General features: G+C 47.7%; 1 protein-coding gene across 1 annotated transcript in view; it reads left to right on the top strand.

The window, feature by feature from the left end:
• Nucleotides 1–20,166, top strand: part of KDM6A (lysine demethylase 6A) — a 789,178-nt gene that overhangs the window by 41,075 nt on the left and 727,937 nt on the right. Inside the window, exon 3 of the mRNA XM_086936102.1 lies at nt 10,227–10,463. Coding sequence (XP_086792228.1) covers nt 10,227–10,463 — 237 coding nt within the window. The remainder of the gene's footprint in view (nt 1–10,226; nt 10,464–20,166) is intronic.

The following is a 20,166-nucleotide window of genomic DNA, read 5'->3' as shown; positions in this document are numbered from 1 at the left end:
AACCTTTTTGGTCAGGCCGGCAGAAGGGGTCGCTCTTCCGGCCGAGGCAGTCAACGACCCTACTCATCATTCAGAGGAACTGGAAGGGGCTTCTACCCCCCTAGACAACCCTTCTTTCCCCAAAGAGGAAGGGGTCCAAGAAACCGTGGTTCCAGAGGTTGTGGTACTCCCAACGCCTCCAATCCTACCAGTAAGTACTACTCCTTCTTCTTTCCCTCCCATAGTAGGGGGCAGACTAAAACAGTTTTATCATGTTTGGAATTCAATCACCCAAGACCCATGGGTTCTAGAAACCGTTATAGGCTTCAAAATAGACTTTTTAGAGATCCCCTTCCAATCACGCTTACCCCAACCCTTGTCCTTTCACAGGATCAAGAGAAGATCGTGGAGGAGGAAATTATTTCTATGCTCAAAAAGGGCGCAATAGTGGAAGTTCCTTGGTCCGAAGCAAGGTTCATAAGCACACTTTTTCTTGTTCAGAAAAAGGACAAAGGGTGTAGACCTGTAATAAACCTTTGCGAAGTCAACAAATTTCTGGTTTATCGTCATTTCAAAATGGAGGGTATCCACCTTCTAAGGTATCTCCTTCTCGAAGGAGATTGGATGGTCAAGTTAGACCTGAAGGATGCCTACTTCACCATCCCTATGTACAAGGATTATCAACCTTTCCTTCAGTTTGCTTGGAAAGAACGTCTTTACCAATTCCAAGCTCTTCCCTTCGGCCTCTCTTCTGCCCCTTGGTGTTTTACCAAGATCATGAAGTGTATTGTTACAATTCTGAGAGAAAGGGGTATTCGTCTCATCATCTACCTGGCGATATTCTTATCATGTCCCAATCTCATTCAGACCTCCTAAGAGATCTAAAAACTTCAATGAACTTAATCGAGAGTCTAGGATTCATCATCAACAAAGAGAAATCCATTCTCTCTCCCTGCAAGACCATAGATTTCCTTGGCTTTACTCTGGACACCATGAAATGTCTTCTCCTTCTTCCTACCAAGAAGATTGCCAAGATCCGGAAGGAGATCAGATCCGTCTTGAAACAAGAGTCTTTAACGCTCCGCGAACTAGCCAGACTTCTTGGGCTTCTTTCTTCTTCCATCCAGGCCATTTTTCCCGGTCCTCTGAATTACCGCGCGCTTCAGAGAATAAAGAGAAAAGCGCTCAATTCAGGTCTATGGTATGGGGATCTTGTCTCTCTGGACCCAGATGCCCGAGCAGAGCTCTTTTGGTGGCTGGAGAACTTAGACGCCTGGAATGGCAAAGCTATCTTTGGTTCATCCCCGGATTTTGTCCTGGAATCAGACGCCAGTCTTCATGGCTGGGGTGCACGTTTAGAAGACCAGAACACCGGTGGGGTTTGGACCCTGACCGAATCTTCTTAACACATACATTTTCTGGAATTGACAGCCGGTTTATACGCTCTTATGAGCTTCAAACACTCCATTCAAGGGAGGTCTGTTGTTCTGAAAATGGACAATATTTCTGCTGTTGCCTATATCAATCGTCTTGGAGGAACGAGATCTGCAGATCTCTCCAATCTTGCCAGGAAACTTTGGATGTTCTGTCTGGAACACAAAATTTCCCTCAGGGCGGAATATCTTCCAGGGAAGTCGAACATTTCTGCAGACTGGAATTCAAGATTCCTTCTAGACTTCTCAGACTGGAAACTCGATGTGAACGTCTTCAATTCCCTCTTCCACTTTTGGGGTCCCATAGACGTGGACCTATTTTCCAGCAGGCTTACCTTCCAGCTTCCCAACTACTTCAGTTGGATGCCAGACCCGGGCGCCCTTGCTGTGAACGCCTTTCTCCAACCATGGTCTCATTTCCTGGGTTATGCCTTTCCCCCAGAAAGTCAGGTTGGAACAATGTCTTCTGATCCTAATTACCCCATTTTGGCCGTTCCAAGCTTGGTTCCCGACAGCCTCGAACTAGCATGCGACATTCCCTTTCTGATCCCAGCCTCTCCAGGCCTGGTCTCAAAAGCAGACAGGGAATATCATCATCTTATTCTCGAAGGGAATTTGAACCTTCTTGCTTGGAAAGTGTCAGGCAATCTAACGAATTGTCTGGACTTTCGTCGACAGCTCTCTCTCTTCTCGGAGAATCTTGGGCACCAGGAACACACCTTAGGTATAACAACATTTGGAAGAAATGGTTTCATTGGTGCCTGGAAAGGAGTCTCGATCCCGTGGAGGCTCCTGTCGTCAATATCGTAAATTTTCTGGTCGGATAATTTGACAGAGGCCTATCTTATCGTTCTATTAATTGTTTTAGGTCCGTAATCTCCGCGGGCCATTCCCCTATCAACGGTAAATCGGTGGGTAAAAACCCTATTATTTGTAGAGTCCTCAAGGGTATAAGACTAAGGAGACCTCCTAGACCTAAGTATCAGACCCTTTGGGATGTCAAGTGTATTTTAGTTTCAAAAGTGTTTTTATTGAAGATTTCAGCAGGCATATATTGAGACATCTCAGCAAGAAAAACAAGCACAAGGCATATATAGCGGGCGGGACAGACAAGCATGTCTTCCCTAGTACGCCAGAACAAGCAAGGTGCATATGCCCAAGAAGCTGTTCGACATCGTGAGTATAAAGGGCTTTATGGCAAAGGAGTGACATAAGGAAAACAACAAGAACCAGGAACTCCCTCACCCTCCCCCCAGAACCCCCCCCCCGACCAGTGTGCTCTTGAGTGCCAATGTGACCCAGCAGTGTGCCGCAGAGGTGCGGTGTGGCCAAATGTAAAGTCACCGAGAGTCATCGGTGGTGCTGGTGAGACGTAGGACTCTAAGGTATTTAGGGCATGTAATTTCATTGAACTCCTTGGACAGGAGGGTTAACAAAGGAAGCCACGTCTTCCCAAAGGCGTCGGTTGAGTTAGTGAGAGTGGCATGGATGCGCTCCATCCCAAGGGTGAACCAAAGTTTCTGGAGCCATCCCGTGTGTGTAGGCTTAGTCGTGGACCCCCATAGTGATAATATATTCTGCGTGGCTGCTTGCATGGCGATGCTCATCTGCCGACCTCGCAGCGATTTTAAGGGGAATGTTAATGCGTTGGGCAGGCCTAGCACAGCGTATGCAGGGAACCTCGGGATCTCAGTCTCGAAGGTGGAGTCGATCTCATCCAGGACTAGTTTCCAAAAATCTCCCAGTTCCGGACAGTCCCAGAGGATGTGAGTCAGGGTACCCTTTTCCCCACACCCCCTCCAGCAGAGTTCGCTGCGCGTCGGGTTTCCTTTGTGTAGCCGGACTGGGGTAAGGTGCCAGTAGATGGCTAGTTTTACTGCTGTCTCCCTTGCCTTAGTGTTGCGCGTGGTATGTGAAGCTCTATAGTATATATACCCACATTCTTTGGGTGACAGGGCCCTCCCCAGTTCAGCCTCCCAACGTCTTTGGCTTGGTGTTTTAGCCGGGGCGGGTGGAGGTGTGACCATTTTATAGAGTTTGGAAATGAGGTGTTTGTCTGTAGTTTTAGTAAGCAGCCATTTCTCAAAGGTCGTCATGGGGCGGCTCACTAGGGCAGTGATTTCAGGGTTAGTGCGCCAGTGTCAGAGTTGAAGGTATTGGAAAAAATGAGGATGTTCTATACCATACCCTTGTTTAATGTCCGAAGGAAAGAAATCCCTGCAAATCAAAAAGGTCACCTGCAGCTCGAAATGCCGTGCCGCGCCACTGAGGGAACACGCCATCACCCGGAGGGAAGTCAGGGTTGTCTAATATGGGAGTAAAAGGGGAGTGGAAAGTGGTCAACCCGTGTCTGTGCCACCCGATCCCATACCTGTAGAGTCGTGTGGGTGATGGGGGACTGTAACATGTATCTCGGTCTATGATGTTTAGCTAGAAATGGAATTCTCCACAGCGGCGTTCGCGCCATGGCCCTGTCCTGGAAGAGCCATCTCTTCTCTGACTCGGGCCGGTACCATTCCACTAGGTATCGGAGCTGGGATGCCTGAAAGTATCGCAAAAGGTTCGGGGCGCCGAGACCGCCTTCATCCATGTTCTTATACGTCAGTAGTTTGTGAAGTTGTGCTCTCTTCCCTTCCCAGACAAAGCTAGACAGCAAGTCCTGCAGGGTTTTCAAAGTACCTGCTGGGGGCATAATTGGGATTGTTTGGAACAGGTATAAAATCCGCGGCAAGATTGACATTTTTACTGCTGCCACTCTCCCCAACAGAGAAAGAGGTTGTTTGGACCATCTCGTCAGGTCCGATCGGATCTGGGTGGTGAGAGTAGTGTAATTAGTGGAAACCGTGAGATCTGTTGAGGGAGTTAAAGTAATCCCCAAGTATGGTATTTGGGTAGCCAACTGAAGGCCGCTACCGTGCTCTATTGCCGGGCCCGTGGACGTGCATGTTTGCCTAGAGGTAGGATTAAGGATTTGTCGATATTGATGCGGAAGCCAGAGACTGCTCCGAATGAGGCAAGTTCCTCCATAAAGGCGGGTATGGAGGAATCAGGGCGGTTCATGGTGGCTATGACATCATCTGTGTATAGACTGATAGGATGGGGCTCACGTCCGAAATCGATGCCCTCGATCCTTGGGTTGTCCCGGACCCTCTGTGCTAGCGGCTCGATATACATTGCAAATAGGAGGGGGGAGAGGGGGCACCCCTGCCTATTGCCACGCTGGATCTCGAACGGGAGTGAGTGCAGGCTACCCAAGCGGACCTTGGCCTGCGGGCGATGGTAACCGCTTGCTATGCGTGAGCAGAATCGGTCACTAAGGCCAAACCGACGGAGTACATGTTGTAAGTCCTTCCAGTTCACGCGATCGAACGCCTTTTCTGCGTCGATAGCGAGCAGCGTAGAGTCCGAGGTCTGAAAGTGCGACTTGTCAATAAGGTGGAGCACCCGTTTAGTGTCATCACTACATTGGAGGATAGGGACAAAGCCAGACTGATCTGGTTCCAAAATTCCGGGGAGGTATGGGCCAAGGCGTGCGGCAAGGATACCCGTAAAAAGCTTCAGATCAAGGTTTAACAGTGAAATAGGACGGAATGCGGAGCAATGTGTGAGTTTCTTCCTGGGTTTTGGCAGCACCACCACCTCAGCGGCCAACATGTCCGGAGGTATAGCTCCCACCCCCTCAAAGGAATTGAAAAGGCGGGCAAGCACCGGGGCCAGTTGACAGTTAAAAAGCTTGTAAAAGCCTGCCGAAAAGCCATCCGGCCCCGGGGATTTGAGCTGGCGCAATCTGGATATAAAGCAGCTAAGACTTCATCCTGACGGATAGGGGCGTCCAGAGCCTCCGCAGTAGACTCGGGGATTGCGGTGACGGCCGCCGTGGCTAGATAGGCCTCGATGTCCCTGGACGAGGTCTCCTCCTCCCCGTATAGGGAAGCATAGTAGTAACGAAATGCCTCGGCTACCTGGGCGTCGTCAGTGAGCACCTCACCGTCGGTACCTACCAAAGTATTGATTTTGGCCCTTTGGGTCTTGGCTTTCAGAACGCTAGCCAGTAAACAACCCGTTTTGTTTCCTCCGACATAGTAAGTATGTCGTAGGCGGAGAGCTGCGAATTCCGCTCTATCAATATCTAGACTAGCTAATTGGGCCCGAGCCGCTTTTAGCTGTTTCCACACATGGGGGGCGCAGGTGCGACTGTGAACTCGCTCCAGCTCCGCTACTTGCGCCGTGAGGTCTTCCCGTTTCTTTCTTGCGGTCTTTGGCCTCCGCCGCAGCAATAGCTATAAGTTCGCCACTTACGACCGACTTCAGAGCTCCCCAGAGAGCTGTCACCGAGACGTCGGATGTGTCGTTGGTGGACAGGTATTTATCAATGCATTCACCAATACGTTTAGTGACATCAGGTCGTTGTAGCAAGGTTTCGCGGAGGCGCCACGGGCCTCGGGGACGGCGGGCTGCTCGGAGAGTGAGGGAGAGTTCCACTGCGTCATGGTCAGAAATGGCCGCAGGTACTATGGTAACCTCCTCAAGAATCTTAAGGAGGTCTGAGGAGCCCAGGAAATGATCGAGCCTGGCGTAGGTACGATGCACATGTGAGTAGAATGTGAATTGTGAGGTGGCCGGGTGTTGGGCTCTCCAGAGGTCTATTAAGTCCCTGTCTGACAGCCAGTCACGACCGGCGGGTGACAAAGCCCCAGTTCCCCCGTAGCGGTGTCCGGATAGATCGGCGTGCGTATCCATAACAACATTAAGGTCCCCGCCCAGGAGTAGGGATGCATGCGGGGTCTGGAGAGCTTCGGAAATGGCCCCTTTCAGGAAAGTCTCCTGACCTGTGTTAGGGGCGTAAATGGAGCCAATCGTAAGTGTTGTCACCCAAATAAAGTGTGTACCAGGAGGTGGCCCCTGATCTCCCCCACCCTGTTACCCACCCTCCCCCGTAAAGATCTAGAGATTAAAATCGCAACCCCGGCAGTCTTCGACGGAAGGGAGGAGAAGAATTGCTGTGGGAAGGCTCGCGAGCGCATCCTATGCCAGTCCTTCTGCAGGAGATGTGTCTCTTGTAGTAGGCAAACATCCGCTCCAGAGTTTTCCAAGTAGGAGAGAACAGCTCTCCTCTTGATCGGGTTGTTTAGCCCTTTTACATTAAGCGTTATAACCTTAAGAGTAGTGTCTGTCATCGCGCAGGGGGCCTGTGATACAGCGCAGAGTGGACAGTAGTCGCGCTATAGGAGCATGGGGTGGTATATGGCAGGTTGTGTATGACTCGGTCTCTCAGTGTGTCTGGTCGTGGACTTTGTGCCTGGACGTATGACCCATGTCGGCATCTGCAGACCAGTGAAGTATCTCTAGGCACAAGGACAGAACTAGCTTGGCACACTGGTCCCCACCATGGATCCCTCCCTAACCCAACAACCCCCCCCCCCCCTCCGAAACAACCCATAGCCACCAAAGTATGCAAGGCAGTACACATAGATAAGAATGGTCGCGGGCGGCGGTTATGCAACAAAACCCCCGACCCCCCCCCTCCCCTCGACCCAGTCCCAACATCCCTGAAACCTGTAGTCCCAATCCTGTCGATTCACGCAGAATCGTGGTAGAGAACATTGAAGGGGTCCTCTCCGATAGCGGCCTCCCCGCCCGACCCACCCGCCTTTGGGGCAGAGCATTTGCGATGTATAGTCTCCCTATCAGAAGTGGTCATTACTCTGGGGAAGAGGTTTCTTTGGCCACTTCCGCCACCGCAGTCTCACGCTCCCGGGAAATGACAGAGGCATCTGGTTTGAGGCGCCGGTATGAGGATCGTTTGTGGTGCACAGTCTGCCAGCCCCCCCTGGAAGAGCCCTGCTAACTCCTGAATACTGGTTCAGTGTCAACTTGGTCCAGACCCAGGAGGTCACACGTGTCTTTAAGAGACCGCAGCTGTTGCAGTCGTCCGTTCCACTTGAATATTATCCGGAAGGGATGTCCCCAGGAGTACGGAACCTCCTTCTGCCGCAAAAAGTCAGCCACTGGTTTGAATTCCTTCCTTCCTTTTCCGGAGAGTAATGGAAGAGAGATCCTGGTAGAGGGCAATGGAGTGACCCTGAAACTGAATGGGTTGGGCTCGCCGGGCCTCCCGGAGGATCCGCTCCTTCAACGGGAAGTCCAGAAGGAAAGCCAGGATGTCCGGTGGTGGGGCCGGGGCTCTACGGGGCGACCCCACTCGGTGTGCTCTGTCAATGCGGATGGGAAAGACTTCCGCCTCCCCCAGGATGCTCCTGAAGAGGGCTTGCAGGTATGCGGTGACATCAGTCCCTTCTTTCTGAGGGACCACCCGGACCCGTATGTTGTTGCGACGGGAACGGTTTTCAAGGTCCTCAGCGTGGGCTTGGAGGTCTAGTTGTTGGTCAGTGAGCCGCAGTACTTCCTGTTGGAGTTGTTCAATTTCAGCGCTCCTGGTTTGGTCAGCTTCCTCGACTGCGACCACTCGTTCACCGAGGTCCTCTACATCGAGCCGGAGTTCTTTAACTTCTCCTGCAACCTCTTGCTTCAGAGATTTGAAGTCTTCGCGGAGCGAGTTGAATAGTGTCTCCAAGAAGGATTTGGTGATGGGCACTTGGTCATCCAAGGCCGTAGGCGGTGTCTTCCCCGTCCCGGGGGACGGTGGGTCCTTGCTAGACCTGGGCTGTGATTTAGCCAACAGTTCAGGGAGTGTCTGCGACCCTTTCTTGTTTCTTTGTCCCGCCATGGCACGGGAGGACGTGGGGCCCTGACAGGCAGTAGGGCAATGGAGCTTGGGTCCCGGAGGGGGACAGTGAAGCGGCGGAAAGGGGGCAGAGGGTACGGAAGTGTCCAGGCGGTCACTCCTGTTGGTGTGCGGGCAAGGACCAGTGCCGTAAGTCAATCACCCGTCAACTGGGGGGGCAGAGAAATGGCGCCCACCCGAGCCGGCAGGCACCTTGCCCAGTGAGATACTGAGGTGTAGGGAGTGTTGCCTCACCACCCTGCGAGGTGCTCCTGGGACGACGTCCAGTACCATGCAGTGCTGGCCCACACACTTAGCCTTTCACCGGAGGCTCGATTGTGCCCCCCGAAGTTTCCCCGCACCCCCTTTCACTCTCCTCACCTGTGGGAGCTCAGCGTGCTCGGGGTTCTCTGCTCACCAGGCAGTTCCAGCGTCAGGGCGGTGGCCCGTCTGGTTCTCCAGGGCCATACAGCTATGCCCCGGGCTGTTGGGGGCCACCAGGAGACGTGGGGGAGCAGTATCAGGGGCCACGCTGGGTCCGGGTCTTCTCAGGCTGGCCCCCCGGCAAGGAACTCGAGGCGGGCGGGGAGTAGGCCCGGAGCCGGGGCCTCGATTTTCACAGCTGCCGGCTGGGCCCCTCAGGCATCCAACGGGCCGATTGGACGGCGGCCGCTGCTTCCCTCGGTAGTTGTGGTGGCAGAGGAGGGCGCACAGCGTGCACCGTGTTGAGGAGGGCAGCCCGGATCACCGCTGGTTGCGCTGGCGGGCCGGGATGAGAGGCGCCAATGCTTCGTTGGCAGGCCCGAAGCCGGGACCTCGCGTCTGCCGGCCAGGGATGGCCCCAGGCCCGGGTGGAGGTGTCGGCGGGGCAGACGGTTCCCGGAGGCTCCGTAGGTGCAGCGGCGGTGGCGGAGCCCGGCAGGGCGCTGCTGGGTGCACTGGATTGTCCGCACCCCGGGAAGGAGCTGCAGATCGCTGTTAACCGCCAAGGGAACACTCACTCGCCGGCGCGGCCGCCGTCACAGGGCACCAAGTCCCGGTCTCTCGGCGGTTTCACAGCGGTAGTCACCGGGGGTGGCGGTCGTGTTGTGGAGTTCACACAAGCAGGGAATCTTCCTTCACCCCCGTGTGCAAGTAGTAGGAGATTTTGGCAATTTTCGGCGAAATGGCGGGATCGGGCAGGGAGCTCCGGAGACCTGCGTCCGATCACGCCGCCATCTTAGACACGCCCCCCGTCAAGTGTATTTTAGACCTTTTTTGTTCTTGGCCAGATAACTCTTCCCTTAGTAGAAAATTTCTCTCCTTCAAACTCGCCACTCTCTTGTGTCTAGTTTCCTGTAGAAGAGTCTCTGACATCAAAAGCTTAGACATTTCTAATAGATGTTATGATATTTCTGGTGTCAAGTTTGAATTACTGAGAAGAACTAAAACCATGTCCGATTTTATCTTTTATCCTCGTTTTGACACTTTCCCTAAACTTTGTGTGGTTGCTTGTATGAAAGAGTATGACGCTAGGATGTCTCTCCTACGCCCTAACGATGCCAATCAACTTTTAGTTTCTTTTGTGAAACCTTTTAAACCGGTTTCTTCCACCTCTATAGCTAGATGGGTTAAGTCTACCATGAGTCTTGCTGGTATCGACCTCTCTAAATTTCAAGCACACTCTATCAGAGGAGCTATGGCCAGTAAATCCTTCTGGTCAGGTGGTAAGTTGGATGATATCCTGAAAGCTGCTGACTGGTCAAATGCTAACACCTTTGCTCGTCATTACTGCAAGCCTATCGAGCATATGTCTGATGTTGTCCTTCGGGGCTACGAACATGCATAATGTAGCCTCCGGTCTTGTAATGAAATTGCGATTCTCCTATTAACATGACCAGAGAATCTGGATTTCATTAAAGACACGGAGGCTGACATTAGCCCTCCCTCCTCCCTTTTACAACTTTTATATGTCTTTATGATTTTGAACTTATTGACTACTTCAATTGTTGTTAATCTTTTATTATGCCTATGCTTCTGTTATCTCTCTGATTGTGATGAGATTTTATATCTCTCTAGGCTCTTGATTCTTAATCATTTCTTTCTTTCAGGCAATTCTATTTAACCGGATGTCCATTGAGAAGCTTTCCATTGAGATATTGGAGTTACTGAAGTCCGTTCCACGATGTTTTTCAAGCTCTTTTTGGTTCTCTCCGTGTGTGAAGTTCTTCCCTGCTGCGATTCTTTTAAGAGGCAGATCATATCCTGGATACATCCTTTGTTCACTGTTAACTCTAGAACTTATCCTTTATGATGTAGTGCGGCTGTGTGAGTTGCTTATTAAAGGATAATGCATAATATCAGCCTCCGTGTCTTTAATGAAATCCAGATTCTCTGGTCATGTTAATAGGAGAAGCGCAATTCGTTGTAAGCAGTGTGACCAAGTGCTCTGTTATGGGGAGCAGAGCATTGAGCTGATTGTTAGAAAGAGGGAGGAACACCGCTGCGCCCCTCCGCCCTAATTTTTCCCCCTTTTTTTTTTTGCTCCTGTTGAGCAGTTTTGCATTCCCTAGTTTTGTTTTTGTTCTGAAAAAAATACCCAATTTTTTTTAAAACGTTTGGAAAAAGTAAAAAAAAAATTAAAAACTAAAAAAGAAAAAAAACAGTTCTTTTTAGAACTACCTCCAATTTCTAAAAAAAGGCTACATTTAAAAAAAATATTATTCATTTTTCCCCATGGTACGCTCCCCGGTGCGCTCGCCGGTGCGCGTACCGGGCGCTCCCCCCCCACGCAAATCCAAACCCCTCCCCTTTTTTTTTTTTGCCCCGCTGGGCCCTTTTATGGCCCCCACATCAAACCTAGGGGGTCAAGGGGGGGGGGGTCTATCCCTGTCCTATTATGGTCATTTTCCCCTCTGATTTTTCCACCTCTTATGTCTCGATTTTACCGAGACACAAGATGGCGGCCGCTCCGGACTGTTTCGAATGTTTAGACACACGAGAGCCAATCAGCTTTCTGTGCGCAAGTCTCTGGGCGCGCCCGGAGCGCTTCCCGGTGCGCTGCTATAGATATATATATTTTTTAACCTAAATTAATCAAAAACCACTGGAGCACATATCTTGAGACATAGCAAAGGCACATCGGGCTCCCAGTCCCTAAAATGTTTGGTGCACATCCATTCAGCCGTTCGGGCTAAAAGTGAGTTCGACCGCCCTATGGAAATTAACATGGGGAAAACACGTTTTGGGACCCCCCCCTTTTATCTCGGCCCCCGCTTGACGAATCCCCCCGAAACTTTCAAGGAAGGACCGGAGCTCCACGAGGCAAATTTGAGGAAAATTTCAGGCAGATTCGTCAACAGACGCCAAAGTTATTCCAAATAGAATTTTGAGATTTTTCATTGAAAAAAATCCTAACTATAACTACCTACTGGCGACCGCCAGTAGGTAATGTGTGTGTGTGTGTGTATATATATATATATATATATATATATATATATGAACGTAAGTTCGTCAAACTGGAGCAGCCGCCCCAGTACACAGCTATACAATGACGAAGGAACAGACCCAGATTCAGTGCTCAATTGAAGTCTTTATTCTCCAGCAAGCCTGCCGCCGGAGATATATATATATATCTCTCAAAAACCAAAGCTGTCTGATATTTGCGACACATCTCTCTGTTACTTACCCAGTGGCGAGACACTTTGGAGTGTTTCACCATAGCAACAGAGAACTCCTTAGCTTTTCCTGCATGGATCAGGAGCCTGCAGATATAAGGGGAGGGAACAGGTTACTCCAGCTAAGAAGGTTAGAATCTCGCCATATCATCGAGAACCAGACCAAAAAACCTGGTGGCCTCAATGCTGGAGAGGAGTTAACAGTCCATTTATGATTTTCTTTTGAAATTTTCTTTTGGAATTGACTCTTTCTAATACTGTATGTTGTATATTCTAGTGCTCTTTAACATTTCCGTGTGTATGCCCATTCAGGGCTAAATTGTACTGTATTGTTGATTATGATATTTTGTGCTTTACTGATTATATTTGCCCATCCAGGGCTCAATTGTGACAGTGATTGTAACTGAATCTACACCACTTAGTAATGGTGGCTTGTATAGCACATGAGTCCTTTCTTCATTTTTGTTGATTGGATGTATTTAAACACTGCCTGATTGTGGCGCCGGCCTCTAATTGAAAAAGGCGGTTGCCGAAACGCGTCTGTGAGTGTTTGCCCAATAAATTTATTGGACCTGTCCCCGTGAGTGCTATGTACTTCTTTGTGCAAGGAGCTTTGGTCTCAGTGTGACCCGTGGGTTCAGTCCCCCGCTGCTACAGCACCCGGCCGTGAGTGAAGGGGAGTTGACGGATAGTGAGCCAAATATATGTATGTATGTATGTGTGTGTGTGTGTGTGTGTGTGTGTGTGTGTGTGTATATATATATATATATATATATTTCCACAAGTTGCCTTTCTGTGGAAAGCACTCACAGCAAGAGTTTTCAAAGCGCAGGGACACCTTTAAATAAAAGACAAATCCAATCTTATCGCATGCCTCGCCTGACTCGTTTCAGAGATAGACTCTTTCCTCAGAGGCCACATGCTCTGCAGTGATTGTTTCAAAACTTCACCAACTGATTATCCCCTCTTTAAGTATCACGCCCATCCAGGCATTTGAAATGTTGCATCACGGGAGTTGGAGTGCAAATGTGTACGGCCCAGCCAGGTCGGGGATTGCACCTTTGCAGGATTCATGGCAAGTCCAGTGGCACGAGACGATTTTGTGCTACATTGGAACAGCAAGATGTGCTTTACTTATGGGGGCACTTTTAATGACTGAACATTTGACTGAATAAAGAAGGTATGCTGCTTATATTTACAAGTGTCCTTTGTTTCTCACCCACGTGGGTTTAATTTGCACTTCAACTCCCGTGATGCAACATTTCAAATGCCTGGATGGGCGTGATACTTAACCCCTTCCATGCTGGGCCGATTTTTCTCGTGTGCTAGGCTTATTGAAGAATCAATGGCTTTATGACGGCCCCCAGCCGTCATGAGCACACGAGCACTGTAATGCATGACGGATGGGGGCCGTCATCAGCATGGAAGGGGTTAAAGAGGGGATAATCAGTTGGTGAAGTTTTGAAACAATCACTGCAGAGCATGTGGCCTATGAGGAAAGAGTCTATCTCTGAAACGCGTCAGGCGAGGCATGCGATAAGATTGGATTTGTCTTTCATTTAAAGGTGTCCCTGCGCTTTGAAAACTCTTGCTGTGAGTGCTTTCCAAAGAAAGGCAACTTGTGGAACTTAAAAAAAAAAAAAAAAAAAAAAAAAAAAAAAAAATATATATATATATATATATATATATATATATATATATATATATATATATATATATATATATATATATATATATATATATATATATATATATATATATATATATATATATATATATATATATATATATATATATATACACACACACACACACATCCAAAGCGGTCGGATATTTGCGACACGCCTCTCTGTTGAGGGTAGACTAAGCCCCCCATAGTTAATTTTGCATCCACTTTTACAAGAAAAGACGCTGCACTGTCAAAAATAGCTTGGTTCACGGAGTCGCCAACTGTGGGGGACAAGCAAATCCTTGTTGTCCTCTTGCATGAGCCCAGGGGGAAGGACCTCCGCACCATCTACCCCAGCAGGACACCTTGGCCAGATTGTGTTATCAACTGGAGGCAGCTGGAGATCCAGAATATTAGTTTCTCCTTAGTGGTCAGTGTTTGATAAAAACACAGAAACTGACCATGCTTATTTTTTAGCTTCGGGAACTATCCAAATGCCTAAAGCAAAGAGGGACACGAGGGACGCAGGCGCACAAAGAAGCTGAATTCTAGGAATGTTTGTTTTCATGGAATTCTCCATTTCTAACCTGCTTCCCCCTCCCCCCTCACTCAGTCTGGGCTCTCTTTCCATTTGCCTCTTGTGACAACTTAAAATGCCAATAACCCCCCTGCCCTACTAATCTGTAAAAGAGCCTGGTACTCTGTGCAAGAGTAGAAGTTTCTTTGCTCCTCTGAGGGATTGTGAACATCCCTCTGTGTAGGCAAAAAGGGCTTTCTTCTGCTGAGGGATTGTAATAATCCCTCTGTGCATGTGTGCTTCAACAGTGATGCAGCTTCCTCACTGCCAACTGTGCCATTTACACCAGCGTTTTTGAGCCCTCTCCCCACATCTCTGCGGAGACAGCTATTCAGCCCCCCTCGAAAACGGACATGCCTTTAGTGAGAACAACTACAGACACGTTTGCGGTTTCTAAAACAAGCATTGGCAAAGCCAATAGGTCTCAGCAATCTGAGAGCTATAGGCGTTGGCAGTCTTAATACAGTTGCGTATTTCAATAAAAACAGCCCCTGAGCCATACACAAATACTTACATTGCCATTGCCTATAGCTTTCGGATTGCCGAGACGTGTTGGGTTTGCCAATGCTTGTTTTGTTTAAAAAAAAAAACTTTGATTTCCAAAACAAAGGAAGTAAGGAACAAGCCAATGTGCTCTGTGTTCATCGGGGTGCAACCAGACAATCGCATTACTATATTTGGCCAAATAAAAGACAAAAATAACAAATTGGAACACCCTCCCCACCCAATGCTTGTTTTTAGGTCTCGCCTGCTAATGCGCTTGCCCATTGCTGGCGAGAGATACACGGGCGATTTCATGCAGTGCCCGTGAAAAGCGCGTGCACGCATCAAAGCCACCAGCCTCCCTCCCACAAGCTTCCCCCAGCGTGCGCTCTGCCTCAGGCATTTCTCCTCCCCTAATTATTCACGGCAGGCCGGCTGTACTTTAACTTTCACGGCCGCCAGACCGCGTCTCGTTTTAACTTGTTTTCTAAACTTGTTTTGCTTTCCTTTTCACCAGTTTCTTTTAACTTGTTCGTTCCCACTTTCTTGTTTATTATTCACTTTTGCTGTAAGCGTGCTGACCCCTTCACCCCTCCCATAACACTGCTTGCCTGACCCCATCACCCCTTCGAGCTGGCTGTTTTTATGTCAATTAAAATTAACGCTACAGTGATTCACAATGTGTGTGTCACAGCACTACAGTCCTCTGTGAAAAGTAATTCGGGGCGCCGCGCAACAAGCATACATTTTGTTGCTTTCACTTCTCGTTCGCGTCTCTACTGTTTTCTCATCCTCGTGTCACACCCCCTTGCATGCCCCGCACTCCATCGCTTCTGTCCGTCCCCTTAAGTTTTAAAACGGTTCGGTCTTCCTCTCTGTCTTTCTTTCTAACACTCTACATGAATACATGCATCTGTTGCTTCCCCAGCGCTCCCCTCCCCACTCCACAGCTGACCCTCGCTTCATGCAACATCAGACTTCTTTTTTTATTATTCACTTTTGCTTTAAGCGGGCTGACCCCCTCACCCCTCCCATAACACTGCTTGCCTGACCCCATCACCTCTTCGAGCTGGCTATTTTTTGTCAATTAAAATTAACGCTACAGTAATTCACAATGTTTGTGTCACAGCACTACTGTGCTCCGTGAAAAGTAACTTGGGGCGCCACGCAACAAGCATACAGTTTGGGAACCAACATGTATGCTTTGCCACTTCGAATAGTGGCATCAGGCTTCCCATGCACGATTCTCTTCTTTCTATTCAAAAGGTAAAACAAATTAGGCAGTATATTTGTTTGTGCATTACTGTAATATTTGAAAGCGGAAGGTTCGTGCTCCACCCACAGCAGCTCCCATGTGTAAGGACTCGTCTCACAAATCAGGCCTGAGTCCGTGATTTTTTTTTTCAACTTTGCCTCTGATCAGGATGTTTATCACTGCAGAAGAGCGTCTGAATAAATCACTCATTCTCCTTTGAGCGGCGCTTGTCGCCTTGATGTCTGGGTGCTTCAGAAACCGGCTGTCCTGCCCAGTCACACCTCCTGCAGGGCAGTGCATGCTCGAAAATAATTCATACACATTGCCTAATGGCCTGCAGTAAAAGCAAGATGCGTGACCAAAGGTGGCAGCAAAAAACTCTGTTGCACCAAAACAGTACCAACGAACAAACGCACAGCAATGATTAAATCAGATTTAAAGACGGGTCGTGGCTCTCATCAGGACCACGAACAGATTTGAAAACTTAAGTCTGCGATATATACAGTGTATATATAATACAAAATTCTTTCACACAGTGCTGCTTTGGCACAGACAGAACACCGAAATGGAGAGCTCTCAGATGACATGGGCCCACTGATTGCAACAAGCTACTTAGCATGCAGTGTCATGACCCATAGTGCCCCCTCCAGCACTATCCCGGCCAGAGCCTATCCTTGTACAGAACCTAGATGTTCAACAGCTCGGTGGATTGCGCTTTACTATCCGATTAGTATTTGCCATCATTTTACACCAAGGCTGAGGCATATACCGTGTCTCAGCCTCAGTGACCAACACCTTTTACCATCTATATTGCTGTCCTGTACCTGCTACACTACCAAACCTTAAGATCTATTGTGCTAACTAATTTCCCACGCACACACCCACAAAAACTCCACCCGGCTTGTTGTTTTTTCTTGCCTTCTGCTCCCCTGATTGCACTCGTTCAGCACCACTCAGCACACCCACAGCACCACCACAGCATCACTCAGCACCACCACAGCATCACTCAGCACCACCACAGCATCACTCAGCGCAACCACAGCACCCCTCAGCACCACCTCAGTACACCCACAGCACCACTCAGTACACCCACAGCACCACTCAGTACACCCACAGCACCACTCGGCACACCCACAGCACCACCACAGCATCACTCAGCACCACCACAGCATCACTCAGCACCACCACAGCATCACTCAGCACCACCACAGCATCACTCAGCACCACCACGCGCAACCACAGCACCACCCAGCGCAACCACAGCACCACCCAGCGCAACCACAGCACCACCCAGCGCAACCACAGCACCACCCAGCGCAACCACAGCACCACCCAGCGCAGCCACAGCATCACTCAGCATAGCCACAGCATCACTCAGCGCAGCTACAGCATCACTCAGCGCAGCCACAGCATCACTCAGCGCAGCCACAGCATCACTCAGCGCAGCCACAGCATCACTCAGCGCAGCCACAGCATCACTCAGCGCAGCCACAGCATCACTCAGCGCAGCCACAGCATCTCTCAGCGCAGCCACAGCATCACTCAGCGCAGCCACAGCATCACTCAGCGGAGCCACAGCATCACTCAGCGGAGCCACAGCATCACTCAGCGCAGCCACAGCATCACTCAGCGCAGCCACAGCATCACTCAGCGCAGCCACAGCATCACCACATCACTCGTTCAAATATGTTCTCCCAATGTTTCAAGCTTTATTACAAATGACAAAAAATGTTTAAATAATGCTATAGGTGTCACATTTACAATAACAAAATAAATACATTTGATATTATAAAAACATAAGCATAACTTAAAAAAATATTAGATTTACAAGACCAATAGCTCCAACTTTTCTAATGCGAGACCTATTGCATTTCCAATGCTTGTTTTATGGCCATGTATCCCTTAGCTTGGTTCATTAACTGCATCCTTTGTTCTGTCGAAACCTATCTATTAGACCATTTCTCAATTTAGGGTTTACAAAGTTGTTTCCTGTTTCAGTGAATATCTGCTGCTGAGTAATTTGGCTCTTTTAAAAAATCGATCATGTACTATATCTTGTAGTTTTCAAGAAACCACATTTGACAGTATCTCAGTGTTTGGGACATTTGTAAAGTTGCAAGTCTTTCTAATTCACCAGTCACCCTCGCCCATCATTGTTGAATTGGACCACAAGTTAAAGCTCGCTGGATATTAATGTTTCTACGCTGCATATGGTAGACTTTAATTTTTTTAGGTATACTGGTCATAATTGAAGTCCTGTCGATTTTTGAATATAGCTACATTTCTGCTCTGAGATTTCCAATTAACATTAGTGGCATCTTATTGTGACACATAGGAGTATTGTTACTTTTCGCAAATTACTTGCATGCCCTTTCAACTGAAAATCCTGAGTTGATCCATTTGACACAAGTAAATTATTCCCAGTGTTCCTCTAACATGGATTGTATAGGGCGTTTTTATGAACTTGCACCACTTCTCATAGTTCTGGTCACTTTCAACATAGTTCAGTGTTGTGAAAACTTCAGAAGTCTTGATTTGGCTTGTGAGCAGGTTAAGGGCAAGGCTACACAAAAAGGAAAATAATACAGAAGTATACAAGGTAGTTGTGAATTCATGTAGGCTTGTCGCATGTCTGTCATCCTTAATTAATGAAGATTATTCGGTAGTCTGTCAACTTTTTGTGGGATCAGGATCATTTATGTAGAAGTATATTGGATACTAATCAATAAAAAAATGACAATAATATAAATACTCATAATACATGCTAAAAAATCAATGTGCAGTAACCGCAATTTGCACCTGTTGGAATGGTGTATAGAATTCTGGAGCGCTTGATGTAGTGTGTATGAATAATACCACTGGAGCCACTATTATGAGGTCCCCAACCTATGATAACAAGGAGTGGGAGTTATTCATTGGGGATTTTGTGTTGGTCATTAAATAATTAGCATAGACCAAATTAAACTTGAATTTGCTTTCCAGGGGGTAGACTGTAACAAAATATTGTCTGCTCCCCTGATTAAGGAAGTCCAGTTCCTTCAGATTGTTGATGTAAGAGTATCTGCATTTTTACAGTTATTAAGGATGAGTTGGCACGCTAGTGTGAATAAAAGGTCTAGTAAATGGCCATCATCTTAATGTTTCAAGTGTAAATCAAGGCACCCGTTCGGAGGAACAGGAATTCCTTTTGGGGGTGAATATGAAAGAGGGTTCTGTTTAACTCAAAGATGTCTTCACAGAGTTTTGATATGGATGGGCAATATAGAATCAAATGTGACCAGTCACCAACACCTTGGTTGCGGTTACAACAACTGGGTGTTTCTCTAAGTTTCAGTCTGTGTAGACGGAATAGGGTTTCAAATGTTCTATAAATTAACTTTAGTTTAGTTTGGGCCAGGACAGGAGTTACTTTGTGCAAAGAAGGAGAGTGTAGGATTTTAGTCCAGTCCCTGGTACTCTCTGGTACTCTGTCTGCAGGCCCTCTCTTACCCATTTCAAATGTGTACCTTTTAAGAGTTTAGAGGGAGATGGCCTTGGGTATTTATATATTTTGGAAACCTTGGCCCCTGCTCTGGATAGAGTGTGAGTGAAAAGAGGTAGAGATGGTATTTGTCTGAATACGTTAGTTTCCGAATGCAGGCCTCAAGTTTCAGGAAGTTAGGAAAATCCAAGTTAGTTCAAGTCCAAGAACTTTATTCGGTTATACTACAAGAAATAACCATAAAAGTACAATAATACAATTTACATGAATTGCATTAAAATGGTATATAAAAACTGTTGTATAAATTCATAATCTAAGTGAATTACGAGATTTAAAAATACTTTTTTAAAAAGCAGTGACAGAGGCGATACTAAATACATTGTCTAAGTTCTGTATCTCCAAGAAAGCAGGACGACACAGTCTTAATTGCAATCTTTTTAGCTCAGGGACAATCCACCTTTTTCTGGGTATAGAATAAAATTTACAAAATAACATGATGTGTATGGACGACTGAGTTGAAATATCATCACATGGGCAGTTACAAAGTGATCTTGACCAGTCATTTACCTGGGGCAAACTTAAAATTCTATGCAAGATGTTAAGCCTGAGGCGAGTTAACCTAAATCTTTCAAAGTCCTTAGTAGATAACAAAATGTAAGGCTGTATGTTAACAGTAATCAAGGTAAGCTGATGTGCCGCCATCAATGGTTTAGTCATTTCACTTGTAATTCTAGACTTGCTCAGGTATGACAAACATATATTTTTTAGGTCCTTTCGTGATAGCCGACACATGGAAGATGGGTCATTGAAATATTTCTTGTGGCCTATTTGAGTAAAAAACTTCTCAACATAGTTTAGCCATCTTATCTTTTTTTCCCCATCAATACTTAAAACATCCTTTAAAATGTG

This window comes from Lissotriton vulgaris, chromosome 8 (genome assembly GCF_964263255.1).
Source record: "Lissotriton vulgaris chromosome 8, aLisVul1.2, whole genome shotgun sequence".
In the NCBI taxonomy this organism is placed as follows: Eukaryota; Metazoa; Chordata; class Amphibia; order Caudata; family Salamandridae; genus Lissotriton; species Lissotriton vulgaris.
This window is presented reverse-complemented; position numbering and strand designations above follow the sequence as displayed.